The 16528-nt window shown below is 35.8% G+C and overlaps 1 protein-coding gene across 3 annotated transcripts in view; it reads right to left on the bottom strand.

Annotated features, from left to right (window-relative positions):
- The window catches only part of IL1RAPL2 (interleukin 1 receptor accessory protein like 2), a 1180425-nt gene that overhangs the window by 279919 nt on the left and 883978 nt on the right, over positions 1-16528 (bottom strand). For all 3 annotated transcript variants that reach the window (XM_086387975.1, XM_086387974.1, XM_086387976.1), the window contains exon 6: positions 13591-13665. In XM_086387975.1, the coding sequence (XP_086244101.1) occupies positions 13591-13665 (75 nt within the window). The remainder of the gene's footprint in view (positions 1-13590; positions 13666-16528) is intronic.

The raw sequence follows: 16528 nt of genomic DNA, 5'->3' as shown, positions 1-16528 counted from the left end.
ATAAAATTTCTCCTTTATCTTTCTTCCCCTTCTGAGACTCTCACAATGCATATACTCATCTGCTTGTTGGTATCCCATAAGTCTCAGGCCTTTTTTAAAACTCATTTTCATTCTTTTTTCTTTTGCTTCTTTAACTGGATAATTTCAATGACCTGTTTTGAGGTCACTGATTCTTCTGCTCAATCATGTCTACTGTGGAACTTTAGTTTTTGTGTTTTTCAGCTCCAAAATTTCATTTTTTAAAGAAAAACTTTTTCTAATTCTTTGTAGATATTTTCACTTTGTTCATGCATCATTTTCCTGAGCTTGTTGAACATCTTCATAATGGTTATTTTTAACTCTTTGTCAGATAATCCATATACCTCCATTTCTTTAAGGCTGGGTTCTGGAGATTTTTTGTTTGTTTGTTCCTTCAATTAGGACATGTTTTTCTATTTCTTTGTGTGCCCTGAGACTCTGTGTTGCTATCCATGCATTTTAAAACATAGCCATCTCTCCCATTCTTTTTTATCTAATTAAATGTTTTTATTTTGTATTGAAGTATAGCCAATGAACAATGTTGTGATAGTTTCAGGTGGACAGCAAAAGGACTCAGCTATACATAGACATGTATCTATTCTCCCCCAAACTCCCCTTCCATCAAGGCTGCCACATATCTCTCACTCTTCACAGAAAATCTTCATATAGGGAAATGCTTTCACTAATAAACTTGTCTAAAGATTCTGAGAACTAAAAATTTTCTGGGAATGCATCTTCTCTAGCTCTGGTCACTAGTTTTTCTGGAGCTTGTAGTATCTTGCTCCCTCTGGTATCTGTCTGTAATACACTATCTTGCACGGCCTCAAGCCACTGGGCTCTCTTTAATTTTATGTGACCCCTAGGCATCCCAGGTATACTGATTCCTCATCAGTACTCTGTTTCAGGAGAGATAGAAACCAGTGCTTTGCTAAGTCCCACCAATAGCTGGAACACTGGATATATGTTCTACTCTTCTCTTTATCTCCCAAGGGAGAAGCTGTAAGTTGGGTTTTTCTTCCCAACTGCAAGCTATGCCAGCTTGGGGAGGAGGTGACATAGTTGAAGCATGATTTTTTATGTTTTCAATGTAATTGTTCTTGGATTTGAGCTTGTCTGGGGTACTGTGACTTCCTATCTAATTTCTAGAGTTTTCATAAAGGCTTTCTGGATCATTTATTGTTAAGTGGGTGTTTCTGAAGAGGGACAAGGTCTGAAGCTCCCTATTCTATCATCTTACCAATGTTACCTCATGCCTTTTATTTTTTGTTTATCTCAATCACATCAGTTAAATTCTAGCCCCCATAGGGTCTATGACTACATTTAGTCTCCTTATACATAGTAGTTGTTCAATTAATATCTTAATGACTGGATAAATCTTATCAATAACCCTAGTTCAGAATGAGAGTCCCTTCTTAAAACTTTCTTTAATTTAGAATAGGCATTCCTCTTTACCAAATAAACCAAAGCAGGCACTTCTATCTTACTTAATAAAGGCATATATATTACCAAATCCATATTTCCATAATGTAAGTTTATGAATATTTACAAATTATCCTTATGGTTTAAACTTGTACTGATCCTATTTTCTATTAACACCAATCAATGAAGTAGTTGTAGGAAGAGACATCAGAAAGAAAAATTGAGAAGAAACAAGATATTTAGGTTAAGAACTAGAATAGTAAACAGGAGATTTAGAAGAAAAAGGAGGTATTCTTCACACACTAAACATCTACTATTTGCCAAGTACGGTACTGGAAAACAACTTGCTCAACAGTGCCAAAAGGTGTAAAATGATTCTGAAATGAAAGAGGCAATAGAGGAGGCCACATAATTAGACAATTATATGAAGATAATTAAATAACTTAGAGATGAGTCTCAATAGAATTATGGTATTGAAGTAGGTTCAGTAAGGTGGAAAGTAAATGATATACAGTAAAACAGATGATCTATGTATAAAAGCAATTGGGTATGGACAGGAAAAATACAGATGGGACAGTGTATCTTGAAAAGGAAGCAGGATACAGACAGTGGTTTTTTTCAAATATGTATTTTGTTTAGTATGGGAGAAAAATTAGTCATGTGCTTTGGGACAGAGTTTAAAAATGCAGTTCAAATAAAGAATAATTGATAAGTAACAACAGATGTGGGAAGAGGTGGAATCAAGACCAGAGTAGATAATTTAAATTTGGAAAGAATTCATGGCACCTCTTCTTCCTAAAATAGAGGAAAGGGGAAAAGAAAAGATAAAAATTGAGACATTTTGAAATACAGAGGGAGCTTTGGAGGTTTTTTATATTGAATGGCCTTGGTCTGTTTATTCAGTGACTTTGGATATGATACTGGTTTCCAGATCTGTAGAATTAAATAAAAAGGCATTATTTCCTTCTGCTATGAATAAAGATTACTGGGATGTAGTTAAAATCCTGATGAGAGCAGAGTAAACACAATAAAACCACCCATTTGAAGAAGACAACTGGAAGATGATTAATATAATTCTTATTTTGCATATACAGACATGACGGGAGTCTGTTAATAGAAGGTTTAAAAGAAAAAATAACCTAGTGAACTAACAGAATCATGGACTCACTTCTGACAAGTGAGAAGTTCCATTCTTACTTAGCTATTTCTACACATTGTATGAAGGCAGGGTCTCTCCTTCATCTTTTGCAAAATTTAACATGTACCCTCTGCTAGCATCATCTTGTTTCTGCTCGTGTTCTCTTTAAGAATACTTCACATATCAGAAGAATGGCAAAAGTAAAATACCAGACATCAACACATAGAACCAAAGAGCAAACACAGGCTACCAATCTACAAAGTTTAAGACCTAGTCTGATATACTAAGTGCTCACTCATGAGAACAATTGTTACCAGCTTATTATAAGTGGCTTTGCGGATAAAGAATCTGCCTGCAATGAAGGACATCTGGGTTATATCCCTGGTTGGGAAGATCTCCTGGAGGAGGGCGTGGCAACCCACTCTAGTATTCTTGCCTGGAGAATCCCATGGACAGAGAAGCCTGGTGGGTTACAGTCCAAGGGGTCACAAAGAGTTGGACATGACTGAAGCAAGTGAACATGCACACACGTATTTAAGCTAGTGACTAGACTGAAATAGAAAATAGCAAATCATCCAGAATTGACTAGTAGATCATCACTGCTAAACATTTGTACATATTTAATAGCAGAGTCAATAGTAATTCTGAGTCATCTGATAATTGGTCAGGCATTCATTCAGTACCGATCCAGTGTATTCCTCACTATTATGTTCAGTTAAACTGCCTGTGGTGTCACAAAGAACTTTGATCTCCCCATGTGTCAACGCTTAATAATGACTCACCCTGTTTTCCAAAAATATTAAAGATATTAAGTAAATAGTACCTGAGAAAAAGCTTTGATTTACTTAGAGAAGTATACTACATAAACATGAGACATGATTATTAAAATTAACCCTTTCCCTTCTATAATTCTCTTATCTAAAATTATCACAATTCTCTCCTCTCCAAAGAACTTAACATTTTTCCATAATTGCAGTAAGGGTTTTTCAGTTTGGCCTTAACCAGAATTCCCTCTCCTTTATGGCAGGTTCTCATTACAATTGTTCACATTCCTTTTGTTTCTTTGCTGGCTCATCATCACACCATTGTCGTCATCTCACCAAGTAAAAAACCTCATCAAACAGTTTAGCTATTAAGTGGAAAATCATCATTATAGCAATGGGAGGACTCTCAACACATTTGCAACTAAGGAAATCAAACTGTTATAGGCCCTCCATGGACCAAAGCTGCTATTCATGGAAAACAAATGTTTAAAGCATACACAAAATATCAATATATAGAAGCTTCTGGGTTGATACTGCATTTGTAAACAAAACCAATCTGTATTTTTTGACATAATGCATACACTATTAATCTAATTTAAAAAATTCAGATACTGGCAGAACAAGACTGTTTCTGTTAGAACTGGTTTCAGGCTAGGTTTGCCTTTCACTGTTTTTGATGGTGCTCCTTTTTCACCCATGTGTTCTTAAACTGCTCCTAACCGCCAGGTGTATCCTCCTTTGCATCTCTCTAAGCCCCAGTTCTTTCCAACCTTCTTTCTGAGGCACCATGCCCAGTGGCCTTCCCAGGTGGCGCCATGGTAAAGAATCCACCTGCTAATGCAGGAAATGCAGGTTCGAGCCCTGGGTCGGGAAGAAGATCCCCTGGAGAAAGAAATGGCTTACCCACTCCAGTATTCTTTCCTGAAGAATCCCATGGACAGAGGAGCCTGGCGGGCTATAGTCCATGGGGTCACAAAGAGTAGGACACACCTGAATGACTGAACACAACACATGCCCAGTGACAATACCTTTCTCTTATGGAAATCCAGTGTCAATTCTTACAGTTCAAATGCCACTGTCTTTAACTTTTCAGTATCCATTTGTTGCTTGATTTTTGGATGGCTTCTTAGTCTCACTTTCTCACCTTGCTAAGAACCCAAGATTGGCATGCTGTTTTACCTGACCTATTTTCTCACCACCTTGCTGTAAGCTTCCAGCCTTCAGGTTGTTACCTTGACTCTAGACTATGAGCTATGGCATCAGAAGCCTCTGAGATTTTCCTCCAGACCTCTTGCCTGTCCCTTATTTTGTGTTGAGTATGATCTGTGGTTGTCTACTATAACAGTATAGGAGATAATTAGGGAAATGATGGGGAGGAAAGCAGGGAGATTTTTTATATTCTCCAATTAACAGAAACACATGTATCTGTTAACAAAACCAAACATTTTTATACCATTCCTGATAGCTCTATGTGATTTCTAGAAAAAACTATTTCTAAGGGCTTGCCAGGTGGTGCAGTGGTAAAGAATCTGCCTGCCAGTGCAGGAAATGCAACCGATGCAGGTTTGATCCCTGGGTTGGGAAGGTCCCCTGGAGTAGGAAATGGCAACCCGCTCCAGTATTCTTGCTTTGAAAATTCCATGGACAGAGGAGCCTGGTGGGCTAGAGTCCATGGGGTCTCAAAAAGTTGGACATGACTGAGCACACACACACAAGGGATCAAAAGATATTCCAAAGTTTAAGCCACATCTGGACAAATAAAGTGTAGAAAATAATTAAGGGACTTATTTAAATGATGAAAAACCACCCTTCCACTTCAATTCTGAAGACACTTAAAAGTGTTTACATGTGAACCACCCACATGATATTTCCCTCAATTTTTTTACAAGTTTACCTATAATATGAAATCCACCTGTATTTATATAAAATAAGCTATTCGAGTTAGAAGTGGTGCCTAAATTATTCTTTTTCTCCCAGTTCATGTTGGGTGTTAAGACACAGTCAAAATATGTAGCTTTATTTTTTCCCTTTTCAGTATTTAAAAAGCATACACTAGCCACTACTCAAAATGCATTAGAAGACAAAATTGCTGAAAAGTATTATAAAGCTGATGACATTTATGTTAATACAGACAGAACACGTTATTGGAGAATAGTGTCCTTAGTTGATCCATATTCCTAATAAGTTCCAAAAGCAGAGAGTTTCCTAATGTATTTTTTAGTCTCTAATCTATCCTTAGTACCATTGAGTGACATGGATGAATTTCTTGGTATTGGCTCAGATGATGGAGCATACATGCAGCTTTCTGGTCATTTATGTGTAAACGCCTTTGGAAAGTTTTTCTATAGTGTCTTGTGTTTCACAGCCTGTTTTCAGGTATGCCTGTAGCTTCTGAATTACTTCGCCATTTGAAAATATGCTTTGGCATGTGTTATAATGGTCAAAAATTCAAAGTAATGCTTTTTAACTCATTTCTATTTTCCCACTGAATTAATTCACACTGGATACTCTTTTAACTTATTCATATAGGATCACTCGCCTTCTATCCAAAATCTTTTTTTAATAAGGGAACAAAACTAAGCCCCCAGGAGACTGTGTAAACAACAGTACTAACATTAATGGACATTATGGGTAAGTGTTAAGAGTGTCAACTTATGTCTCACTATTTATAAACTGCTTACTAACATCTCTGAGCCAAATTTTCTCATTTTAAAAATGGGCCATAGACATTTCTCCAAAGACATATAAATGACAAATAAACATATAAAAAGATGCTTAACATAATTAACCATTTTGGAAGTATAAATCAAAACCAAAATGAGATACCACTAAACACCTGCTAGGATAACTATACCAAAGAAATGGAAAATAACAAGCATTGGTGAGGATGTGGATAAACTGGAATGCTTGTGTATTTCCACTGAGAATGTAAAACAGTGTATTCACTTTGCAAAAACATCTGGCAATTCCTTAAAAGGTTAAGTATAGAGTGACCAATGATCTGACAGCTCTATTCCTAGGTATGAATGATAACTCAAGAGAAATAATAACATACATCCACACACACACACAAATTGTACACTACTATTTATAGCAGCATTGTTTATAATAGCCAAATAAAGGAAACAAGAAAAATGTCCTTAAGTTGATGTGTGGATAAATAATATTTGTTACATCCATACAATGGAATATTATTTGGCAGTTAAAAAGGGGTGAAGTACTGATATAAACTACAACATGCTTGAACCTTGAGAACAATATGTTAAGAAGCAAATCACAAGAGACCACATGTTGTACAAATTCATTTATATTAAATGCCCAGAATAAGCAAATTTATAGACAAGGAAAAATTATTAGTGGATTGCCTAGAGATGGTGGTGGGGGTGAAGGTAGGGGACTGAGAAGTGACTGCTAATGGGTTTGGAGTTTCAGGGGGCATATTAAAATGTTCTCAAATTGATTGTGGTAAAGGTTGCACAACTCTGAATGTATTAGAATTAATTGAAGTATATGATTTGTCAGTCAGCTGTATGGTATATGAAAAATATCTTAATGATTCTTTAAAAATGGGACAAATAGTTGCATATATCTCATAGAGTTATTGGGAGGATTAAATGATATAATGTATATAAAGTATTAATATAGTCTCAGTGTATAGTAGTGTGAAAAGTGAAAATGTTAGTCACTCAGTCCTATCTGACTCTTTGCGATCCCATGGACTGTAGTCTACCAGGCTCCTCTGTCCATGGAATTCTCCAGGCAAGAATACTGGAGTGGGTAGCCATTCTCTTCTCCAGAGGACATTTCTGACCCAGGGATTGAACCTGGGTCTCCTGCATTGCAGGCAGATTCTTTACCATCTGAGGGTGGCTCAGTAAGCAATCACTAAATGATCGCTCTATTGCTACTATGGTTTACCTGGTAGTTCAGCTGGTAAAGAATTTGCCTGCATTTCAGGAGACCTTAGTTCGATTCCTGGGTTGGGGAGATCTGCTGGAGAAGGGATGGGCTACCCACTCCAGTATTCTTGGGCTTCCCAAGTTTTAATATGCATAAAATCATGATATTGGCATTAATGAAATTGTGATGAAACACCCCAAAGTTTATACTAATGTGTCAATGAGACATAAACTTCAGCAATGCCCCAAAATAACAATATATGGAATAGAGGTCTGGTCAACAATTATGCTATTCCTAAGGTGTTCATAATTAACTTGTTATATTAAAGATACATCTTAAGTAAAGTGTTAACATTTTTCTTTTCACGATCAAGTGGCTCAAACAACTATCATTAAGTTATATACATTTAAAGTAAGTAAACCAGTGTCAGTCTCAAGCATCAATATGACAGCCAACTCTTATGGAAAAAGCTGGCCCAGAATTTCCAAAGCTGTAAATAATGCACACATTGTACAATCTGGGGAATAGAATGGCTTGCAGTTTGGGATAGCTCAGGCTAAGCTTGTACATGTTATCCTGTAAAAAATAGATCTTTTGGAAACAGTTCACTAACCCTAGAATATCTACAAGGGACAGTGAATGCTGCCATGAATCAACTCCAAATGTGTGTGCCAAGAATGCTAAGTGAACTCATGATACCCTTCTTCCTCTCCAAAGTCTTCACTGATTCAAGATTAACTGAAGGTTTTCAAGGAGTTATTTGAAGTTAAAAAGCACAGGAGTATACAAAAATTAAAGTAATTCAAATGCTACCAGCATTATATACATGCATATAATGTGATTCATGATACATATATATGATTCCAGCTAATGGAATACTCATACATTGCTATTTATATTGATATTAATTGTGGCTTGACATTTTAGCTCAGTTGGTTGGTGACCTGCTTTGGATTATTTGTTCTATGACAACTTTAGAAGTAGTTGACTGATTTTGTTAAACTGAAGAGACTCAGGGAGATCCTAAGTTTCCACCTTCAGTATTTACCATACTGAAGGAATGGTGGGTAATTTATTATTATAATATATTATATCCTGGCAATTTTTGATTATTTTAAAACAATTTAGTACTTGGAATGAGGCTACAACATTTTGTCATTATATTGAGTGAACCTCAAAGAGTATGGAATTGTTAATTTATGAGGTCCTGCCACAAAGAAATCACTCTCCGTTTTCCCATCTCTGTTTTGGCCATTATCATGTGTGTATGCGTGCTAAGTTGCTTTAGTCCTGTCCAACTCTGCGGTCTTATGGACTGTAGCCTGCCAGGCCCCTTTGACCATGGGATTCTCCAGGCAAGAATACTGGAGTGGGTTGTCATGCCCTCCTCCAGAGGATCTTCCCGACCCAGGGATCAAATCCATGTCTCCTGCGGCCCCTGCATTGGCAGGCGAGTTCTTTACCACTAGTGCCACCTGGGAAGCCCAAGCTGTTATCATATTGCATTGTAATTCTACTTACACATCTCTTTTCCCCACTAGACTTAGAAACACCTTAAGGCCAAGGTCCTCATTTTATTCACCTCTATATTCCTAGGATCTAACACAGTATTTGGGATCCATTAAGAACTTGAAAAGACTCTGATGCTGGGAGGGATTGGGGGCAGGAGGAAAAGGGGACGACAGAGGATGAGATGGCTGGATGGCATCACTGACTTGATGGATGTGAGTCTGGGTGAACTCCGGGAGTTGCTGATGGACAGGGAGGCCTGGCGTGCTGCAATTCATGGGGTCGCAAAGAGTCGGACATGACTGAGCGACTGAACTGAACTGAAGAACTTGAAAAACGTTTTAAGGTAAATCGAGTTAAATAAGAAAAAAAAAAAAAAGGAAGATTTGACTGAACAGCTAACTTCCTAATTTAGGGTTCAATTAGCTATTTATTTTTGCCTTGTAGTCCTAAGTATTGCATTAAATACTATCTTTTCCCTTATTATCTTGTAGTATACAGTGGTCTCTTAGGGAACTTAATATAATTTTCAGTAGAAACTGATGTGCTGGTGAAATCGATTTCTGACGAAGATTAACACTCCTTATTCACACAGAAAGTTTGAGCCTGTAGCACAAAACACAGTCATTAAATATGAATTTAAACAGCCTGTAAAAATAAAATAAATCCTGAAACAGAGAGATGAGAAATAAAGAGAATCTTTCATATTGGATCAGATTCATCTGGCGTTCAATTAGCTTGGAATTATTCCTCTCTTCTGAGTTTTTCTTATATAATTTAGACCCCCAGGTTTTAACTCTTTAACACAAAAGAGAAAATAAACAGTATTTATATTTATTTTATGCATAATGCTGACTGGTAATTTAAGTCTTAGGAAACTTCCAGGAAAAATAGCTATCATCATCAATGAGAAGAACAGGGTACATTTCCAAATTCACCCTTAATTGAAATTAAATGCCACATCTCAAATCTTTCCATCCGCATGTATTCATGGATTTTTCAAAATTTCTAGGAGTCTGTTACAGTTTGTAAAGCATGCATTTGGGTTCTTAAAAAAAAAAAAAGCTGTATCCAAAAGAAAGGTCTACCTAGCATCAACACATTTCAAGTGGGACAGATGCCTCTATGATGTTTTACTAATTTGATATTAAAACATAATATAAATTAATATACTATGATAGTGTTATTTTTTCTTATAAAACCACTGAAAATATATTCCTTTTCAACTGCCAGAAACCTAATTAGCCCTGGTATAGCAAAGGTTTGTTCATCAAATTAAAAGCTAAATTTACCCTTAGAGAGAGAAAATAAATGGAAGATTATAGGACCAAACTGGATTTGTGTGTGTTTTTTATGCATTGCTTTTGTCTTTATATTTTATACATTACCACAAGCAGCTTTAGCTGAATAGGCTTGCTTTGTGAAAACAAAAGTTTTAATATTATTTAAGAACATGTTTATCATCTCAAAATATATAGTTATTTGGTTAAGATTAATCTTCTTTCAGCATCACAATGTGAACACAATTTAGCAACAACCAAACTGTCATCACTATGTCAGCAAAAAGTATGTAAATTTCTAGAATCTTGTGGATGACTAATGGATTACACTATAGGAGAGAGAAAGTCAAGATGTTTATTTTCCTCTAGAGAGACAACAAAATATCTGTACTGATGCCAACTCCATGCAATAAGAAGTATTCATTTCAACCCCAAATTTTCATTTACTGGCTTGCCTTTACAAATATGCAGAATTGAAAACTTATTGTAATCCTCAAAAAAGCACAAAGTAAATAATAATTCCAGATCATGTTTTCAAAACAGTCTTGAAATTGATACTTAAATAGCTCCTATAATATTTCTAATTTGGCATAAAATGCCTGCGTGAGACTCTTGTTCATGGGGAAAACAGAATTCAAAATATTCTGGAGAAAATTAATTAATGTTTGCTCTGTGTATCTATTGTTTGATAAACTACACCTAGCTTAGTTGCTAATGATAAACTTTTTTGTTTGTTTATGACTTTGAGGGTCATAAATCTAAGAAGAGTTCAGTTCAAAGGTTTATCTCAACTTAAAAGTCAGGGCATCTGGGACTGGAGGATTCACTTCCAACATGGGTTTACACTCATTCACTCACACGTCTGGTTCCTTGGTTCTTTGTTGGCCTTTCTTTCATCAAATGGTATCCCATCCTCTAGGGCCTCTACATGTGGCTTGAGTTTCTCACAGGATGGTAATTTCAGACCAGACTAAGAGACCCAAAGTGAAGTTACGAGATTTCTTTTGGCCCAGCCTCCAATATCCTCAAATATCATTCCTTCCATACTCTATTGGTCAAGTATTTCCCAGACCAACCAGATTCAAGGGGAGTGGAATGAGAAACTACATTTAAATGGTAGGGATAGGAGAAAAATCTGGGGCTAACTTTAACCCACTATAACATTATCTCAAAAATTTTAAATATTGGGATTTGGCAAATCTGAACTTGGTAATATCCTTAAGCCATTTAGTTCAGATTGTTATATTTTGAGTAGTTCTCATTTAAGTTCTAGTTTTAAGGCTATCTGAAGCTGCATGTGCTTGGTAAATTTTAAAAAATGAAGGAAAATAATTTCTAGAGGTTTTGAGACCTTACTGAATTCTAAAACTTTTCAAGATATACACAAGGATGTCCAATCACCCCAGTTATCTTTCTCTAGCTCAGTTTTATGCTTAGGATTTCTAAGCCCTCATCACTCTGTCTACAGAGCCCCCCTCCCCACACACACACTGAAGAGTTCTCTGGCATTTAAAGAGCTCCTAACATCACCTTACTGTTGAAGCATGAGTAAATTACAACACAAAATGCTTTCCAGTTGTGAATAAACAGTACTAAATAAATGTGTGGAAAAGTTAAAATCACTTAAAATTAACCAGTCATGTGCTCCTTGGAATGCCAAAGATCTTGTTTAACTGATTTTGTTTTTCTTTCTCTGAATTACATGGTTGATTTAGCATCTCGGAGAAACAGCCTTTCTGGAATGAAAAATGGGCAGGTTTCCATTTTTCTGTCAATAAAGTTGTTTTCAAATTATGTAACAAAATAAAAACTGAAAAGTTCAGCCTTGCATCTAATGTAAATTGGAAGCAAATTACTTTAGTGCTTTTACAGGGTGATATTGGTGAGTCATTTTGACGTATATATCTAAGTTGGAATATATATATCTTAGGGATAGTCCTGAATAACACAGACAAGTGTGACACCCAGTGAATCTGAATGAAATTTACTCCCTACAAAAGTTTCCCTCCCTACTTTAGAGCAACATTCCTCAAACTTTGCTGTTGAAGTTTGCTTAATGGCAGAGGAAAATGAAGAAGTATCTCCCTAGATACACAAACACAAAATTTAGTCATGTTTTATTTGAAATGGTTGTGTGAATTGTGCTTTCTACTCCTTATTTCATGTTTTCATATAAAAATAACTTATCCATTTGAAACTTCAACAAATGATACAAGATCATTTTACAGTTTCACGTAACCCCTAGCAAACCACTGAGTACTCCTGAGGTATTTTATACCAGTATGGATGGAAAGATTTAAATAAAACTTACTGAAAGAGTGTGTCAGCACATCTAGATTTGGCTTTAACAAAATGTGGAAGACTCTGCAAGGTAATATACAGATGGTGGGGAGAGAGCCATAGTCTAATACTTTGACATTATCTACAAAATATTCAGCATTTTCACAGCCCACTCTTGACAACATGTTTATTATTTTGTTTTTGTTTTAAAATATTTAACTCTGGTACTCATATGGCTAGGCAGCATTAACTATAATGTGCTATGTTTCATTTTATAAAAATGAACACGCCCTTAAGAATAGGTGAGAGGAATCTCTCACATATTTTTAAGATATAAACAAGCCTATAAAAATAAAAATTGGATTGGAAAGATCAAAGTTTGAGTAAAAAACTTCCAAAGTGAGTGAAATATTAGGGCCAATTCATATTCTCTGATTATATAATTGGTAGGTACCACTGTGGTCATATATTTCAATGTCACATACCCAAAGTACAACTAATAACTTTGCCAGCATATTTACCTGGTTATCTTGTTTAGTGTTAAAGAAATTATCTGAAGTGAAGAATAGAATAAAACCTAAGATAGATGAAAGCTCACAGATGTTAGAGAATGTAGCTTTATGGACATGGTTTGAAAGAGACACTAGTGGGCCTCTGAGTTTTAAGCTTAAAGTTCTTGGAATATAAGGATTAGTGGTAAGAGACTCAAAAAGAGGCTCAACACCCTGTGTCTTTATTTCAGTCTGTAAAGACAGTAGCATCCGTAAATCAACTTGTTTCTTTTTGTTACACCATATTATTTATAAATATGCAGGATCTCAACCTAAAAGCAAGTTTTAAATAGTCCTGAATTGTGCCACTGGAAATAATATTATCAAATCATTCTAAAGGTTGTACTGAGGGGCTGTTGTATTTTGAAAAAGGGGTTGCTCTCCAGGAGTTAATGCCCTCTGAATAAAAATTTTGGATGGACAAGCATGAAAAGTTTTCTGCACCAATCACCAAGGCATGACACCCAGGAATCTATCAATCACAGTCACAAAGCTCTGTCCTATAGCACAGAAAATACCCAGTGTAACCAGTTAGTATTACCATTCCTGATGCAATACAAACTCATTTCCTTAAACTGCTATTGCACTGAACTCCGGGGTTATAAATGAGCAGACACAAATTGATTTGCATGTAATATCAGTAGCAGTAAACCTTTCCTGATTCATGTAATTTTCTCCATCTGTTAACAGAGAGCAAGTTTAGGATCTATTATTCCCTGAAGGCGACTTACCCAGCTGGACATCTATAACACTTGGCTGATTCTCCATGGGGAACAATGGCTTGGGAGGTTTGTCTGTGAGTAAAGCTAGAAGAGAAAATGAAAAAAGGTAACGAAACAATTGAAATAAATTACAGGATGAGAAAGATTCTACCCTGTATGGTATTTAATGTCTGTAAACACTTATCAGACAGTGTTCCTACATGAGTTGTTACTCTATCCATACAATATCCATTTCCTAGCACATTTAAAGTGCTGTTGATTCACTGTAAATTGGCTACTTACTTTGAAAGCTACACTTTCCCACAAGATCAAATGAATATCTACTTTGAATGGTTTTATAAGCTTGTGAGTGTAAAGAAATAGAGATTTTAAAAGTATAATCATATAAACATTAAATCTTCATACCCACGTAAAATATTATTTAATGACATAAATCCTAATGAACATTTCTGGTGGATTGAAACTTCTACACTGCTGAACCATCCCTCAACTCTCCATCTCAATCTCTAAAACAATATAACAAAACACTGGTAACTTCATTAATATAATTGATAATTGATCAAAAATACTGAACAAATATATTTTGCCCACTAAGTCCTGTGCTAAGCGTTAAAGGAAAAGAAGTAAAAATTTCATCTTTGCCTTCAAAGTATAACCTAGGAGTATGAACACAGAAGTAGCACATGAACTAAAGAGATGAAAGAACAAAGCAGACAACTTAATAAAACATTGTACCATTTGAGTTATAAAACGATAATGTGGAGGGATTTCCCTGGTGATCTAGTGGCTAAGACTTCACGCTCCCAATTCAGGAGGACTGGGTTCCGTTATTGGACAGATAACTAGATCCCATGTGCCTCAACTAAGAGCTCATATGCTGCAACGGAAGATTCTGCATGCTGCAGTGCATAGTGAACATCCAACAGGCCGCAACTAAGACCCATGACAGCCAGATAAAGAAATATATATATATATATATTTATTTATTTAAAGCTATATGGAGTAAAGGAATGGAGAAAGGACAGGTCAATATTTGTTGTCAGGTTGGGCAAAGTTTTATGAAAGAAATGAGTCTCCACACAGACTATAAGGAGTGGAAAAGATTTGGAAAGGCAGAGTAATGAATAACAAACACAGGAAAAATTAATAACATAAATCAAAGAATAGAGGGCTTCCCTGGTGTTTCAGCTGATAAAGAATCTGCCTGCGATGTGGGAGACCTGGGTTTAATCACTGGGTTGGGAAGATCCCCTGGAGAAGGGAATGGCTGCCCACTCCAGTATTCTGGCCTAGAGAATTCCATGGACTCTATAGTGCATGGGGTCACAAAGAGTTGGACAGGACTGAGCAACTTTCACTTAGCAAGCACACTGTGATTAAAGTTGAACAATCTGGTAAGAAGGAGTTGAGTAGGGTGGGGTAAAAGTAAGTTGTTCATGATGTGAATTAATTGGAAATAACACTTGATATAATTGAGCTAACTTCTGGAGGATCCTGAGACATATGCAGAGGAATCTGGACATGATATAGTAGACTAGAAGACCATTGTAAAGTTTTGGAAAACCAGCAAAAAAAAGACTATCTATCTAAAAGACTATCTATCTTTAGTGCTATCTAAAGACAAATAGCTTGATATGTACAAAGGTCTTGGAAAGAAACAGCTAAGAGGATTCAGTAACAAGGCTGCAGTGAGGGGATAAGGAGTTAGAATACTGAAGTCTAGAGAAATGTTTTTTAAAAAATGAGGCAAATTAGAGAGGCACCTAGAAGAAAGAAATGTAAGGACTTAGCACATAGATATAAAATGCTTTATGACAAACATTATGTGACGCTAATATTTATATCTTGAGCTCCTTTTAATTATCTCAGTATTTATGCCTTACTTCAACTATCCAGCTAGACTCTTACCTATCTAGGGGAAATGTTTTATACTTCTTTGTAATTCACAAGCGACCTAGAGTTGGGCTAGGCAGGTAAGAGATAATCATTAAAGCATTGTAAATTGATTGGTTTAGGAATTCTTGCTGACATGAGAGAAGTTCATCTCATATTTGCAAAGATATTTAAAAGAAAAAGAGAGAAACAAAAGTTGGGCACATGATAGGTAAGGTTGTGTACTAAGTTGCTTCAGTTGTGTCCGACTCTTTGTGACTCTATGGACCGTAGCCTGCCAGGCTCCTCTGTCCATGGGATTCTTTGGGTAAGAATACTGGAGTGGGTTGTCATTTCCTTCTCTAGGGAATCTTCTCTACCTAGAGATCAAACCTGGGTCTCCTGCACTGCAGGCAGACTCTTTTCCACTGAGTCACCTAGGAAGCCCATGTAAGGTTAGGGAAATGCACAAACTTGGCGATATACACACAAAAAATTGTGGATAACAAACAAAGGCACCAGAAAAGAGCTTTACATAACATTAACTTTATCTTCCTGATATCCAAACTGTTCAGGAAAATTTTAGTGAATTTTTCTCATTTTTCCAATAAATCTTTGTTGATGACCTGTAATGCATCTTGTCCTTATGGAATTAAGTGATATATTTTTCTAACTAAGCTGATTGTAGCATAATATAGGCAAACACACAAATTCAATATCTATAGTCTTCATTTCTTCAATATTTCAGTTATTCTTAATACCCTTAAATATTTGAAATATAAAGAATATGCTCTAGGCAAAATTTAAATATTTGTATACAAAACCCAGTCACAATAGATGTTCAATTTTGTTGTTTGCTATTGTTTGAAACAGCAAAATATTGAGTACTACTAAAATAACCATCAGTAGGAGTCTGGTTAATAATATTATGTTACTTCTATCTAGTGATATATTATGATACATCTACTTAAAAGAATGAGGTAAATCTGTATGTCTATCATGAAATATCTTTTTTTAATTTAAATTTATTTATTTTAATTGGAGGCTACTTTACAATATTGTATTGGTTCTGCCA

The sequence above is a fragment of the Bos grunniens genome, chromosome X (assembly GCF_055505025.1).
Source record: "Bos grunniens cultivar Pamir isolate PY7600 chromosome X, Bosgru_T2T1.0, whole genome shotgun sequence".
In the NCBI taxonomy this organism is placed as follows: domain Eukaryota; kingdom Metazoa; phylum Chordata; class Mammalia; order Artiodactyla; family Bovidae; genus Bos; species Bos grunniens.
The sequence above is the reverse complement of the archived record's forward strand: the minus strand, read 5'-3'. Positions and strand labels throughout refer to the sequence as shown.